This window comes from Bos taurus, chromosome 2, assembly GCF_002263795.3.
Source record: "Bos taurus isolate L1 Dominette 01449 registration number 42190680 breed Hereford chromosome 2, ARS-UCD2.0, whole genome shotgun sequence".
Classification (NCBI taxonomy): domain Eukaryota; kingdom Metazoa; phylum Chordata; class Mammalia; order Artiodactyla; family Bovidae; genus Bos; species Bos taurus.
The window spans coordinates 126,570,580-126,586,317 of NC_037329.1; the positions used below are offsets into that span (position 1 = coordinate 126,570,580).

General features: G+C 50.8%; 1 protein-coding gene across 4 annotated transcripts in view; it reads right to left on the reverse strand.

Annotated features, from left to right (window-relative positions):
- Window positions 1–4,322: 4,322 nt before the first annotated feature.
- RPS6KA1 (ribosomal protein S6 kinase A1) overlaps window positions 4,323–15,738 on the reverse strand; it is a 37,886-nt gene continuing 26,470 nt past the window's right edge. For all 4 annotated transcript variants that reach the window (XM_005203200.5, NM_001083722.1, XM_005203201.5 and 1 more), the window contains 7 exons: window positions 15,616–15,705; window positions 15,086–15,244; window positions 7,688–7,849; window positions 7,383–7,459; window positions 6,984–7,101; window positions 5,622–5,759; window positions 4,323–5,274 (listed from right to left, as the gene is read on the reverse strand). In XM_005203200.5, coding sequence (XP_005203257.1) covers window positions 5,152–5,274; window positions 5,622–5,759; window positions 6,984–7,101; window positions 7,383–7,459; window positions 7,688–7,849; window positions 15,086–15,244; window positions 15,616–15,705 — 867 coding nt within the window. In that variant the 3' untranslated portion in view covers window positions 4,323–5,151. The remainder of the gene's footprint in view (window positions 5,275–5,621; window positions 5,760–6,983; window positions 7,102–7,382; window positions 7,460–7,687; window positions 7,850–15,085; window positions 15,245–15,615; window positions 15,706–15,738) is intronic.

Sequence of the window (15,738 nt, forward strand, 5' to 3'; positions counted from 1 at the left end):
GCACCATCATCTTTTAGGATTTTGAATAGCTCTGCTGGAATTCCATTACCTCCACCAACCTTGTTTGTAGTAATGCTTTCTAAGGCTCACTTGACTTCACACTCCAGGATGTCTAGCTCTAAGTGAGTGACCACACCATCGTGGTTTTCTGGGTCATTAAGACCTTTTTTGTGTAGTTCTCCTGTGTATTCTTGCCACCTCTTCTTAATCTTTTCTGCTTCTGTTAGGTCCTTACCATTTCTGTCTTTATGGTGCCCATCTTGCACAAAATACTCCCTTGCTGTCTCCAATTTTCCCATTCTGTTGTTTCCCTTGATTTCTTTGCATTATTCATTTAAGAAGGCCTTCTTTTCTCTCCTTGCTATTCTCTGGAATTCTGCAATTCAATTTCTCCCTTGCCTTTCACTTCTCTTCTTTCCTCAGCTATTTGTGAAACCTCTTCAGACAACTACTTTGCCTCCTTGCATTTCTTTTTTTGGGGACGATTTTGGTCACTGCCTCCTGTACAATGTTATGAACTTCCATCTATAGTTCTTCAAGCAATCTGTCTACTAGATCTAATCCCTTGGATCTATTCATTACCTCCACTGCGTAAATCATAAGGGATTTGATTTAGGTCACACTTGAATGGTCTAATGATTTTCTCTACTTTCTTCAATTTAAGCCTGAATTTTGCAATAAGGAGCTGATGATCTGAGCCACAGTCAGCTCCAAGCCTTGTTTTTGCTGAGTGTATAGAGTTTCTCTATCCTTGGCTGCAAAAAATACACTCAGTCTGATTTCAGTATTGACCATTAGGTGATGTCCATGTGTAGAGATGTCTCTTGTGTTGTTGGAAAAGGGTGTTTGGTATGAGCAGTCCCTATAATAGCATTTCTCAAACATTAATGTGCACACAAATCACATGTAGATCTCATTAGAATGTAGATTCTGATTGAGCAGTTCTGGGGATGGCCCTAAGTTTCTGCATTTCTAACAAGTTCCCAGGTGATGCTGATACTGCCGGTCCAGGGACCACGTTCTGAAAGTCCAACCTCCAGGCTCTACAAACTTTCTCTAAACTAATGGCTCCCAAATTTAGACTTCCAATCCAGACCTCTCTCCCGAACTGCCACTTCTAATTACAACTCTTAGCTGACACCTCTGTTTGGATATTTATAAGGCATCTCCTAAATTTCTCAAGGGTTTCCCTGGTGGCTCAGTGGTAAAGAATCTGCCTGCCACTGCAAGAGACATGGGTTCGATCCCTGATCTGGGGAGATCTCCTGGAGAAGGAAATGGCAACCCACTCCAGTATTCTTGCCTGGGAAATCCCACGGACAGAGGAGCCTGGCGGGCTACTATCCTTGGGGTCACAAAAGAGTTGGACATGACGTAGTGACTAAAGAACAACAGGGTTCTCACACCTACTCCTGCCAACGTCTCCCTCAGGACTCAAGGACTCAAGTCAAAACCTAGAAACTATCCACGAATAGCCTTTTTCTCAGTCTATATCCAAACTGATAGCAAGTGCTGTCTACTTTACCTCCACAGCTTATCTGGACCCTTTACTCCCTCTGCTCTCCATTCCCACCACCCTAGTCCAGGCGACCTCCTCGCTTGTGTGAGCTGCTACAGAAGCCACTGATCACTTTGCTTCCTGCCTGCCCTCTCCCCCTTCTCCCCCTATCCATTCTCTACACATTAGTTAGAGTGATTTTTCTAAAATATAAATCAAATCACGTCACTTTCCTGCTTCATGAAATTCCTTTAGGAGCTTGCATCTCATCTAGAGTTGAATCCTAACTCCTTACCCTAGCCTATAAAACCCAGCATGTCTGGCCTCTGCCTTCCTTCTGAACCTCATCTCAGGTAAACCCCTGGCCCTGACACCACAGTCTTGCTGGCTTCTCTCCAGTCCCTGAGCACAGCCTATTTCCTCCTTGGCGCCTTTGCTCTGACCCTGCCCTCTGTCTCCTGGTCCTGGCTGGGCCCTTCTCATCATTCAGATCTCAGCTTCTGGGTCACCTCCCCTGAGAGGCCTTCCCTGATCACCTTGTCTCTCACCCCGGTTTCACTCCGCATGTTTCACCAGTAGCTGACCTTTGTTTAATTGTCTGTTTCTCCACTAAGAAGTAAGTCCAGGAAAACAATGACCTTGTTTTCTACTTGGTTCACCGGCATCTGGAACAGGGCCAGAATAGGTACCCAGAGAAAATTTATCGTGTGAGGAAATGTCAATTCCCTCCACCCCAAGCCTCAGTTTCCCCATCTACTAAACAGGGATAATAACATGATAATATCTTCCTCACAGAGTTAAGATTAAATGAGAAGGACTTGCCTAGAGGTCCAGTGGTTAAGAATCCGCCTGCCAATGCAGGGGACACAGGTTTGATCCCTGGTCTGGGAAGATTCTACACACCTCAGAGCAACTAAGCCTGTGCCCCACAACTACTCAGCCTGTGCTCTGGAGGTCAAAGGTCACCAAACTGGGCCACATACAACAATTACTGAAGCCTGAATGGCTAGAGCCCGTGCTCTGCAACAAGAGAAGCCCCTGCAGTGAGAAGCTTGTGCACCGCACATTGAGAGTAGCCCCCACCCCCTATTGCTGCAACTAGAGAAAGCCCGAGCGCAGCAGTGAAGACCCAGCACAAACAAAAATAAAATAAATTAAAAAAAAGATCAAATGAGAAATACACGTAAGGCTCAGGCACAGTGCCTGGCACTTGCTCACAAGTGGCTAATAATCCCATTACAAAGCTCAGCAGTGGCCACAGGACTGGAAAAGGTCAGTTTTCATCCCAATCCCAAAGAAAGGCAATGCCAAAGAATGCTCAAACTACCGTACAATTGCACTCATCTCACACGCTAGTAAAGTAATGCTCAAAATTCTCCAAGCCAGGCTTCAGCCATATGTGAACTGTGAACTTCCACATGTTCAAGCTGGTTTTAGAAAAGGCAGAGGAACCAGAGATCAAATTGCCAACATCTGCTGGATCATGGAAAAAGCAAGAGAGTTCCAGAAAAACATCTATTTCTGCTTTATTGACTATGCCAAAGCCTTTGACTGTGTGGATCACAATCAACTGTGGAAAATTCTGAAAGAGATGGGAATACCAGACCACCTGACCTGCCTCTTGAGAAATTTGTATGCAGGTCAGGAAGCAACAGTTAGAACTGGACATGGAACAACAGACTGGTTCCAAATAGGAAAAAGAGTACGTCAAGGCTGTATATTTAACTTAAATGCAGAGTACATTTAACTTAAATGCAGAGTACATCATGAGAAACGCTGGGCTGGAAGGAGCACAAGCTGGAATCAAGATTGCTGGGAGAAATATCAATAACCTCAGATATGCAGATGACACCACCCTTAGGGCAGGATGACACCACCCTTAGGGCAGAAAGTGAAGAGGAACTAAAGAGCCTCTTGATGAAAGTGAAAGAGGAGAGTGAAAAAGTTGGCTTAAAGCTCAACATTCAGAACACGAAGATCATGGCATCTGGTCCCATCACTTCATGGCAAACAGATGGGGAAACAGTAGAAACAGTGTCAGACTTTATTTTTGGGGGCTCCAAAATCACTGCAGATGGTGACTGCAGCCATGAAATTAAAAGACGCTTACTCCTTGGAAAGAAAGCTATGACCAACCTAGATAGCATATTCAAAAGCAGAGATTTTACTTTGCCAACAAAGGTCCGTCTAGTCAAGGCTATGGTTTTTCCAGTTGTCACGTATGGATGTGAGAGTTGGACTGTGAAGAAAGCTGAGCGCCCAAGAATTGATGCTTTTGAACTGTGGTGTTGGAGAAGACTCTTGAGAGTCCCTTGGACTGCAAGGAGATCCAACCAGTCCATCCTAAAGGAGATCAGTCCTGGGTGTTCATTGGAAGGACTGATGCTGAAGCTGAAACTCCAATACTTTGGCCACCTGATGTGAAGAGTTGACTCACTGGAAAAGATCCGATGCTGGGAGGGATTGGGGGCAGGAGGAGAAGGGGACGACAGAGGATGAGATGGCTGGATGGCATCAGTGACTCGATGGACATGAGTTTGGGTGGACTCTGGGAGTTGGTGATGGACAGGAGGCCAGGCGTGCTGCGATTCATGGGGTCACAAAGAGTCGGACACGACTGAGCGACTGAACTGACTGATTATCAATACCATAATGGAATCCCTGGCAGAAATGGGGAGAGCCAGTGGGACTCCCACTGCTCCCCAGTTGAGCTCCAAGCAGTGGGCTAACTGGCCCGGGCCCAGTACTGATCATGGCCGAAGTCCTCAACACCCAGCAGCAGAGGGCAGGCAAATCCAGGGATGACAAGCAGAGGCGAGCATGCTTCAATTCAACTGTAAGTTTATTAGAAAGGCCATGGACAGATGAACCCTGAGTTACCAGCTGAGGAAGAAATGAAAAAAGCTCCTGCCCCTCTTGGCCCGCCCCACAGGCCTCTCGTGAACTCTGTCCTGTGGCGGACTCCAACAGAAGTCAGCCAGAAAGTGCTTTCTCGATGCTCCTTCAGGGACTGCTCGACCTGTCTGCAGGGGACCCAGGGGTGGATGCTGGTGCCTGGAGCTGGGAGCCACAGGGCCTTTGTCCTCTCCTCTAGCAGAAAATGGTTCCAGACCTCCCCACTGCAGCATAACAGAACAGAAAAGGAGCCAACCGGGATAGAGCAAGTTCTGCGAAACAGCCAAAGGCTCTGGGAGGGGACGCCGGACTGCCTCAGAGGGGTGCTGATGGCTATAGACAGCCAATTGTGGGGGTCCCCCTGGGGGAATCCTGAAGCTGCTCTAAGGGGTCTCAGCCACAGAGCGCCCTTGAGTGACTCAGCGCCCTCCTGGGGCTCCACTGGCTACTTCTGTTCCCAGAAAGGCAAATGGATCTTGTAGAAATCCATGGTGGTTGATGCCATTTTGTCCTTAAAAATAGATAAAGAGTTTGTACAGTGAATCGATTTCAACCAGCAGAGCCTGAGCCGAGAACAGTCCGTCCTGGGGAAGGAGAAGGCACTTCTCACACCCTCCCTGGGGTGATCTGGGCTGGCTGCTTCTTGGGCCCCTCGGGGCTCCGCTCCCTCTGGCCCTGGGATTCAGGCCTGCTTCTTCTGGGAAGCACGCTGCCTCCATCCAGCTAGCACCGCCCTGCGGCCTGGATGCTCGGGCCCCTCACAGGGTGGTGGACGGCAGCTTCCTCACCCGCCGCTGGGCCAGGATAGACGACTCGATGGGCTTCAGCTGAGGGGTGGGCTTGGAGCTGTTGAGTGCTGAGTAGGTAGCTGCCATGGCTCCCTGGGAGACAAGGGGAACTCAGTTCACAAGGGTGGGAGGTACATGTGCTCCAAGGCCAAGCCAGCCCCTCCCAGGGTTCTACAGCCCACCCGGTCCCCTGTTAATCCTGCCTTGGTCATTCTTCATGGTCATCAGTCCTGCCTCCTCCCTCAGACTTCAGAGGGCAGGAGCTGTGCCCACCCCCAAAGGACTGGGGGCCATGAGTGCAGTGTCAACACCCCGGCCTGTCAGACGGGGGCTCCCTGGGGAGAGACACACGTGGCATCTCCTGGCTCTACCACCCTGAGTCCTTGCCCACGGAACCCTGGCTTGGGCCCCTGCGGCCTGGCAGCCTAGGGTGGTGGTACCTTCACAAGCTGCAGGTCCTGATGTGACAGCTGGCTCTGCGGAAGCTTGTCTTTCTGGGTGATCCACGGGTGCTGCAGGACCTGCTTGGCTGTGAGGCGCTGGTGGGGGTCCACGTGCAGCATCTTGGACACCAGGTCCTGGGGGAGAGCAGGCAAGGGGTTGGTGGGAGAGGCTAGCAGAGGAGCAGAGTGCTGGGCCTGGCTGATGGGGAATGGCTAAGGCAGCCGTTTCCTGCAATGTCCTGCCTGGACCCTTGCATTAGCCCCTGCAATCCATTCTCCACGCTGCTCCAGGGCCTGCTTGAGTGGCACATGCCCTTTTTGGGGATTTCTTCCTGGAAGGCCCTTTCTTTCCTCTTTCACCGTCTAGAAGCCACGTAGGAAGGTGGGAAGAACCGAAGGCTGGGCTGGGAAGGATCAAAACCTGACTCTGCTGCTCATCGACTGCATATCCGGGGCAAGTTACTTTGACTCTCTGAGCCTCAGCTTCCCCTCCGAGAAACAGGATAGCAAAAGTACCCAAATCATAAGGTCAATCAGAGAAGGCAATGGCACCCCACTCCAGTACTCTGACCCGAAAAATCCCATGGATGGAGGAGCCTGGTGGGCTGCAGTCCATGGGGTCGTGAAGAGTCGGACAAGACTGAGCGACTTCACTTTCACTTTTCACTTTCATGCATTGGAGAAGGAAATGGCAACCCACTCCAGTATTCTTGCCTGGAGAATCCCAGGGACGGGGGAGCCTGGTGAGCTGCTGTCTATGGGGTTGCACAGAGTCGGACACAACTGAAGCAACTTAGCAGCAGCAGCAGCAGCAGCATAAGGTCAATGCGAGGGGGTACTGTTCACTAAGGACTCAACCCAGCATCTGACACAGAGGTTCCCACCACTGGGACCTGTTGTTTAGTACTGAAAGCACAAATGTTCCCTCCTCTGAGAAGGCCTGTCTGCCTGTTGGCCCGTAGCTCTGCCTGGGTCTCCACTGCCTATACCTCTGACCAGGAGGACCTGCCTCTCTGTCCCCTTGTGTGCAAGCCTGTCTGACCCCTCACACTAAGTTCCCACGAGGTAGGGGCCGTGACGATGCAGCCCTCTGTCCTGCTTCAGGGCCCAGAACACAGGAAGGGCCAGTGAACGATCACCAAGTTGTTCAAACAATACACAAGATAGAGGGCGGGGGAGGGGACAGCAGTCTGCCTGGGAATCTTCCACTTGGAGAAATACAGCAACAGAGGTTTGTGGGATGTTCCACTTGGAGAAATGAGGCTGCCAGTCACCTGTCCGTGAAATGCCGAAAAGCCCTGGGATGGGACCCTGCCTCCCCAGCCTTGAGTGAGCACGGTCCAGGCCTTACAGACTCACCTTGGCTGTGTCTGAAACTGTGTTCCAGTTTCCCCCACTGAGAGTAAACTTGCCACTGCCGATCCGGGTCAGGATTTCCTCTGGTGTGTCACTGGGTCCATTGGCAAATGGAGTGTATCTGGAGGAAAGTCCACCCGGTGTGGGTATAGCCTCTGGCCTCCATCCGGGCGGCTGGGGTGGCGAGGGGGCACTGTGTCTCCCCCTTCGGAGTGGGTGCCCCCAAAGGTGGCACTTTCTCCCCAAGGTGGAGCTCCCAAAGGCAGTACCACGCCCCTGTCTCCAGCCCTTCCTGAAGCAGGGATGAGTCTTTCCCATCAGACAAGCACCACCCCAGCCTGTACACTAGGGCTGGAGGAAGGGGCAGGGGGCAGATGGGGTGCAGGCCAGAGGGGCACTCACCCCGCCAGCATGGTGTACAGCAGAATGCCCAGGCTCCAAATGTCGCAGCCTTCATCATAGCCCTGGCGCTTCAGGACCTGGCAGGAAGGTGGGCAGGGGAGAGTGGTCGGGCTGAGGGGCATATGCCTGCCTGCTACTCCCCAAAACGCAGGACGAGGGTCCCAGGCGTGGGCTGATCCTGCCTTGGTCCCTGGACCAAGGCCACACAGACCGGAGTCCTGGACAGCGTGGGGCCTCTGGAAGGGACACAAGGCCCCCGTGCCAGCCCCCCTCACTCTCGTAGCTGAGGAGGCCGGGCCACTCACCTCGGGTGCCACGAAGTTGGCGGTGTAGCAAGGTGTCATGAGGAGCCCGTTCTCAGCCCGCAGCTGCTTGGCAAAGCCAAAGTCACAGATGCGCAGGCACTCGGGGTTCCCAGACTCGTCCACGTACAGGATGTTGCTGGGCTTGAGGTCCCTGTGCACGACCTGGGGGCAGAGGGTCCGGGTCAGTTCTCCATGTGGGCAGGCTGCCGGGGGCCCAGGTCCACTGCCAGGGCTGGGAGAGTCAGAAGATGGGCCCAGAGAGGGGGCAGAAGGACCCAGAATCTGAAAGGGGGGAAGGGGCTGCCAGGGGGCCTTGCTGCTGGCATTATCAACCTGAACCCTCTCGGTCAATGTCTGTGTGCGTGGACGTGCTCAGTTGTGTCCGACTTTGCAACCCCATGGACTGTAGCCCGTCAGGTTCCTCTGTCCATGGAATTTTCCAGGCAAGAATCCTGGAGTGGGTTGCCATTTCCTACCCAAGGGGGTCCTTTTTGACTCAGAGATCAAACCCAGGTCTCTTGTGCCTCCTGCGTTGGCAGGCGGGTTCTTTACCACTGAGCCACTTGGCAGCTCTAACTTCACCGTCCACAGTGAACTCCTCAAATCTGCGTGCCACACGTGTGTGTATATACACGCGTGCTAAGTCGCTCCAGTCGTGTGACTCTTTGAGAGTCGTGACTCTTTGAGAACCCATGGACTGTAGCCCACTAGACTCCTCTGTCCACTGGATTCTCTAGGCATGAATACTGGAGTGGGTGCCATGCCGTCCTCCAAGGGATCTTCCCAACTCAGGGATCAAACAAACCCATGTCTCCTTATGTCTCCTGCATTGGCAGGCGGGGTCTTTACTACTAGCACCACCTGGGAAGGGGGGACCACACATGTGACCTAATGGCAACTCCACTCTTCCCACTGCATGGGTCAAAATCCTAAAGAGTCATTCTTAATTCCTCTTTTTTTCTCATATTCCTCAATCAATCCATCACCAAACACAGCTGGCTCTACCATTAAAATATATCCAGGGACTTCCCTGGATAGTGGTCCAGTGGTTAAGACTTTGTGCTCCCAATGCAGCAGGCCAGGTTTGATCCCTGGTCAGGGAACAAGATCCCACACACCATAGCTAAAGATCTGGAGTGCCGCAACTAAGACCTGGTACGGTCAAATAAATAAATGTTTTTTAAAAAATGTCCAGAGCCCAGGCACTTCTCAGCCCCTCTACTGGCAGCATGTGGATCCCAGCCATTATCATTCCTCCCCTGGATTACGACAACAACCTCCTAACCGGTCTCCCTGCTTCTGTCTCATTTCCTATGGCCTGTTCTAAACAGAGCAGCCAGAGTGATCCTGTTAAATGTAAGTCAGATCATGTCACCTCCAAGGGTTCCCCTCTTAGGAAGAAAAGTCTTTACGATGGCCTGGTGGCTCACCTCCTCTCTCCCCTACTGCCCACCATATCGCTGGCACCCTGGTCCTCTAGCACTCCTTTCCTTGCTCAGCTGGCTTTGGCCACGCCAGCCTCTTTGTTCTTCCCTCAGCGTGCTAAGCACACTCCTGCCCCAGGGCCTTTGCATGTGCTGTTCCCTTTTTCTGGAATACTCTCCTCTTAGGCATCTGCCTGGCTCATTCTCTTATTTCTTTCAGGTTTCGGCTGAAATGCCACCTTACCGATAAGGGCTTCCCTGGACTACTCCATATAAAATATAAAATGCCACCTGGTCCATTCCATACAAAATAGCAACCACAGAGCAGTACTCCTTAGTCTCCTCACCCTGCTTTAGCTTTACCCACAGCATTTACCACTGCTGGAGATTTACTTCATCGTCTTCAGAACCCACCCACTGGAATGTAAGCTCCATGAGTGTTTTGCTCACTGCTGCATCCCAGCATTAAGAACAGTTCCCAGCACACAGTAGGTACTCAATAAATACCTGCTGGAGAAATGGACAAACGACACTGCTGAGGCCTTAAGCACGTGACTCTCCCCTGGCCCCACGTGCTCGTGTGTAACCGGAGGAGGCTGACACATTCCACTTGCTTTCCATCCACAGCCTCTCCCTCTGCATGGTTCCATTCAGAGTCACTAACTCTCACCTAATTATTGACAACTCTCAGATCTCCGACATTAACCCAGAACTTTCCTGAGTCCAGGATCACACAGCTGCTGACCAGATGGCAACCACTGAATGTCCCCTAGCCCCTCAAGCCCAATAATCCCAGACTAAACTCATTTTCACCTTCCTTCTCCCATGAGCTCACGTACCTCCCTGAGAGCTGTGAAAAACCTTCATTGGCTCCCTACTACTTCGGGATAAAGCCTGAAGTCCCCATCCTGGTGTGGAGAGCCAAGCTGCCCTTTCTAGCCTCACTGTCCACCACATCCCTCCAGTGCCTGGAGCCCAGGTCAGAGAGGGGTCCTTCAACCACGATCAGCCATATCTCTCTGTGGAATGCCTGCTCACCCCCAGGACCCAGCACAGGGACTCGCACACAGCAAGCGCTACGTGAACTCTGTGCCATGAATGAATGAATCACACCTCCGAAACACAAGAGACCTTGCACGTTAGATCGGCTGAATCTCACCGGTTAGTTGGCTTTATGAGAGAATTCCTGCATGGTCCCTGTGGAGCCAGGCCAACAGGCTCCAGAGGCAGCTGCTGCTCACTCCAGCTGACAATCACTACGCACCACCTCGGGCCCAGGTTTCAAAAGCAGCCAAATTACCAAACCAAGAAAATACCTGCATTGCGCAGGCCAAACACAGCCACTGAGTCAGTCTGTGGCTCCAGTGGAGCTGTGATTTCAGTCAGGAGGCAGACGGGCTGCAGTGTGAATCCTGGCTCTACCAGCAGCAGCTGTGTGACCATGATGTGTCACTCAACCTCGCCAGCCTTTGGTTTTCTCACCTGTAAAACGGGGCTGATAAGAGTGCTTGGCCCCCAGCGTTACAGGAAGGCGCATACGAGTTATGTACCAGGAGTATGCAGCACAGGGCCTGGAAAATGACAGCTGCTGCCATAGTAACCCCAGCACTTCCTGGGTGAACCCACCATCATGCTGGATATCAAGATACAGCTAGTGCTTGTTAAGAAGCCCTTAAAAATTAGAGGACAAGAAGGGCAAGAAAATGAGGCCACAGATGTTGTCCAAAGCAGCAGCCAACTGTATGCAAGGAAGAAGCACGGACCTAAAGCCAGTTTAGCTATGAGACTTTTACTTAAGGTCCCAGAGCCTCAGTTTCCTCACCTATAAAATGGATGACCTAATACTCACACCTTCTTCATAGATTTGTTCAAACAGCTAAGTGAGTAGATGTGTAAAGTACTTAGAAGCTGTCCGGCCTGTGGAAAGTGCTCGGAGATGCCAGTGGCAGCAAAGTGCCCTGTCATCGCCAGCATCATCGGAAGATGCATTAGGGCACCTGTGACCAGCCACACACACAGATAAAGGCTGAAGTTCTTCTATATAAGTCGTCCGGTTAAACAGAGAAGTCAAAGTGCGAAGCACGACTGAGTTCTCAGACAGGCTGTTCTCGGCACCCTGGGGCCCTGAGGGAAGCTAGAGACTTGAAAGGGCTCCACATATTAAACAAAGAACTCTTGCAAAATAAGATGAAAAAAAGCAGACAACCCAATTTCATTTAATGGACGAAAGACTTCAACCGACTTTCCATAAAAGAGGCTGTCCAAATGGCAATAAACCACTGAAGAGGTGCTCAACTTCATCAGTCATCCGGAAAACCGAAGTTAAAAGCACTATGGGATACCACTCCTCATCTCTTAGAGTGGCTATAATTAAAAAGATGGAAAATGCCAAGTGTTGGCAAGTAACAGAACTCTCACACACTTCTGGAGAGGATAAATATGTAAAACAACTTCGGAAACCCGCCAACCTCTACTAAAGATGAGCATATCCTGCACTATGACCCAGCAATCGCACTGCCGTGTTCACACCCAGGTTATAGTGGACGAGTGTTCACGAGAGACAAGTGCAAGAAGGTCACGGCAGCGTTACTTGTCATAGTCAAAAAACTGGTAACAGAGACTTGCCTGGTGGTCCGCTGGCTAAGACTCCAAGCTCCCAATGCAGGGGGCTCTGAACGCAGTTCAGGCTCTTGTCAGGGAACTAGATCACACGAGCCAAAACTAAAGAGCCCGCCTCCTGCAACCAAGACCCAGAGCAGACAAAAGAGAAGAATCCTGAATATCATCCAAACCTTACTTTATCAGCTTTGTGAAGCAATATGCCGAAGGGATCAGCATCACTACCAACCCCTTTGTTCTTGAATACCTTCTTTAAAAAATTAAATAAGTAAACTACTAACAATCCATGTCCATTAACAGTAGAAAGGATAGTTAAACTGTATTCACACAGTAGACATCACAGAGCAATGAGACTGAGGGAACTGAAGCAACACAGCATCACCGGTGACTCTCAGAGAGAGTGCTGAGTGGCTGAAGTCAGATACGAAAGAGCACATGGATGTCAAATTAGAAGTCAGCTTAGAATGGTTATCCTTGAGGAGGGAGAGTGGAAGGGGCTCGAGGGGGTTGGGGGGAACTAGAAATCCTTCAGCTCCCACTCTAGAAAGCCCTTCCCTGAGGAGTTCCCTGGTGGTCCAGTGGTTAGGACTCCCAGTTTTCATTGCCGAGGGTGTGGGTTCAATTCCTGGTCGGGGAACTAAGCTGAGAGGCACAGCCCTGTCTGCTCTGGGTGCTGGTTACATGGGTGTATTCACTTTTTGAAGACTTATTGAATTGTGCATGATGACCTGTTTATGTGATATTTCAATATGAAGATAACATTAAAACAAATAGGAGGGTCCAGAACTGGTGACTCCCTTCTCATTCCTCAGCTGTTATGAGATTTCCGGCTTCTGGACCACAGATGCTGCCGAAGTGTAAACAGCTCGAGAATCTCCCTCCAAACACCTCTATGAGGGCTTCCAATTTCCTCCTCATCTTCCCCTAGTATTTGGAAAGGGCCAGAAACTTTAGAGGCAGCTGGTAAAGAATCTGCCTGCAACACGGGAGACCTGGGTTTGATTCCTAGGTTGGGAAGATCCCCTGGAGAAGGGAAAGGCTACCCACTCCAGTATTCTGGCATGGAGAAACTTTAGGGCCCATAGGTTCCAAAATCCCAAAGATGTCCTTTGGGAAAGAAATAATATTCTCCCATGACACCTCTACAGAGTGAACGTCTGCACTTGGAGCTCACCTACCCCTCATAGAGAGGCTCACTACTTTTGGAAGCAGCTCCCACTCTAAAAAGCCCTTCCCTGGTTAATTTCCTGGTGGTCCAGTGGTTAGGACCCTGAGCTTTCACAGCTGAGGGTGCAGGTTCCCTTGTTGAGGGAACGAATGTACTATAAGCTCTGAGGCACAGCAGTCCCTGCTCTGAGCTTTAGGTGGCCTGCTGGAAACTCACCACTTCAGCTCTATCTTCTAAACCTTCTTCGGGTAATGCTAGCTAGTACTCACGTGAGACCAAAACAGGAAAAGGAAGCCTGTGTACTGTCTGACCTGACATATTTCCATATCAGTCTGTTTGCACTGGTCATTTCAAAACACAAAACCACTTCAAACACGACCACGCAGTAACCAAACTAGACCTCTGGTGATAAGGTAAAGTTCTTTTTCACAAAAGAATCCCCCTAATAAGTTAGACAGAATTACACATTGTTATTTTTGCAAATTCTAATGAAATGATTGATTCAGGGAAATGTCACGAAAGGCTGAAACCATTGCATGAAAGGTTGGTGACGATCTCCATGATACACCTCACACCCACCCACCGCCCGACACCCGTTCACCCGTCCCCAGACCCGTTCAGTCATCCCCTGATGACTAACAGGGGCAATGAGACACTGGCTCCTGGACACGACGCTGTGCAAAGGTCACTGCACCTCCCATGGAGTGACTTTTGACTCCTTGCTCCCCAAAAGAAGTTGAAGTGAAATCTAGTTAAGACTTTGGAGCACCTTGCAGTTTACAGGAAACATAGGCAATAGAGAAACAATGAAAATGATGCCACAAGGAGGCAAACACATCCAGAATGCGGGACCGGGACTCCCCTGGTGGTCCAGCGGTTAAGACTCTGTGCTGCCAATGTAGGGTTACAGATTCAGTCCCTGGTTGGGGAACTAAAATCCCATATGTTCTGCAGTGAGGCCAAATAAATAAGTAAATAATGTGGGACATTCCACAGAACTGCTCTCTTCAACAAGTCAGTGGCATCTGAAAGGGAGGTTTTACTATGGAGGTGATGGATGTACACATTTAATGAAACTCATCAACTTGTACGCTTAAAATCTACTGTAGGCAAATTTTATCTCAGTTTTATAAGAGACTTAAGGGGTATGATAAGTGAATGAAAGGTATGAACCTTGCAGAGCTTGTGAATCCAATAAACAAATTGCAGACATTTTTGACATTCGAGTCAGTTCTAATGAGGTGGATGAATCTGAAGTAAGTCAGAAAAAGAAACAAAAATACAGTATATTAACGCATACATATGGAATTTAGAAAGATGGTAACAGCAATCCTACATGAAAGGCAGCAAAAGAGACTCAGATGTAAAGAACAGACTTTTGGACTCTGGGAGAAGGCAAGGGTGGGATGATTTGAGAGAATAGCACTGAAACATGTATATTACCACATGTAAAATAGATGAGCAGTACAAGTTCAATGCATGAAGCAGGGCACTCAAAGCCAGGGCTCTGAGAACCCAGAGGGATGGGGTGGGGAGGGAGGTGGGAGGGGGGTTCAGGATGGGGAGACACATGTGTACTTGTGGCTGATCTTGTCAATGGACAGCAAAAACCACAATATTGTAAAGAAATTAGCCAGTGTTTCCAGCAGCATTTCCTCTTACATCCACTTCCTCTTGTCCTGACAGCTGAACCCGCAGCCAGATTCCTCCCTGAAGCCTTGAAGCTCCCAGTGATCTTGCTGTTTCCTAACTCAAAACCACTCTGCATCTGTAGCGCCCCACCCAAATTTCTCAAACACTCTGGCTCCCTTCTTCCCAGGCTGTGTGACCTCAGGCAAGTGAGCTCACATCTCTGAGCCTCGGCTTCCATAACCATAAAGTGAGGCTAAGACCAGCATCTACCTAATAGAGTTGCTGTGAAAATCAGTTGAGATAACCAAGAAGGAACGCAGCATGATGCCTGCCTAGGTCCTGAATAAACGTTCCTTTTCACAATGTGGCCTCATCCTCCTTTCCTTCCTTACCTCCATCCACCTGCCCACTCACCCAGCTCGGGTCTCCCCTCTGTCTGGCTGGTGGAAGACTGCCATTGTCTGGGCCAGTCATGGTCCATGCACTCTGCTGATGGTAAGACCCCAGGCCGCCCCCTGCCCCAGGCCCACTCGGTGCCCCCTACTCAAGACTTACCCCCTGGGAGTGCAGGTACTCCACGGTCTTGCTGATGGTGTGCAGGACGAAGCTGGCCTCGCGTTCCGAGAAGAACTTCTGCCGCAGGATCTTATCCAGCAGCTCCCCTCCCCGCATCAGCTCTGTCACCAGGTACACGTGCTTGCCGTCATCGTACACCTGCCAGAGACCGCACCGTCAAGCCCCTCCCCTCGACGCCAGGCCTGGGCTCCTCGGTCTCCCGCTTGCAGGGCCAGGGAGCCACGACCTGAGCCTTGGGCCTGGGTTCTGCTCTGTGTCTCATCACCCTGGCAGGGCTTTCACCTGGGCCCCTGAGCAGGATGCTGGCTCTGTCCTGAGGGCAAGAATGCTCTCAGAGAATGCCAGCGTCACCCAGGGAGGGCACCTGGTGCAGCCAGACTAGAGGTGCCTCAGTGGACCTCCCATCCGTGAGCAGAGGAGGATCAGAAATCAAAGGAATGGCCACCCTGAGACCCATCCGAGAATCGAGGGCCCGTGTCCCCACCCCACCCTCAAGGACCCCCACTCACATCTTTCAGAGTGATGATGTTGGGGTGCTGCCCGTACCGCAGAAGAATTTCAATCTCTTCCGAGGGGTCTCGCTTGCTCTTGTCGATGACCTGAGGAAAGGGGGTGCACGTGGCGGTGCTGGG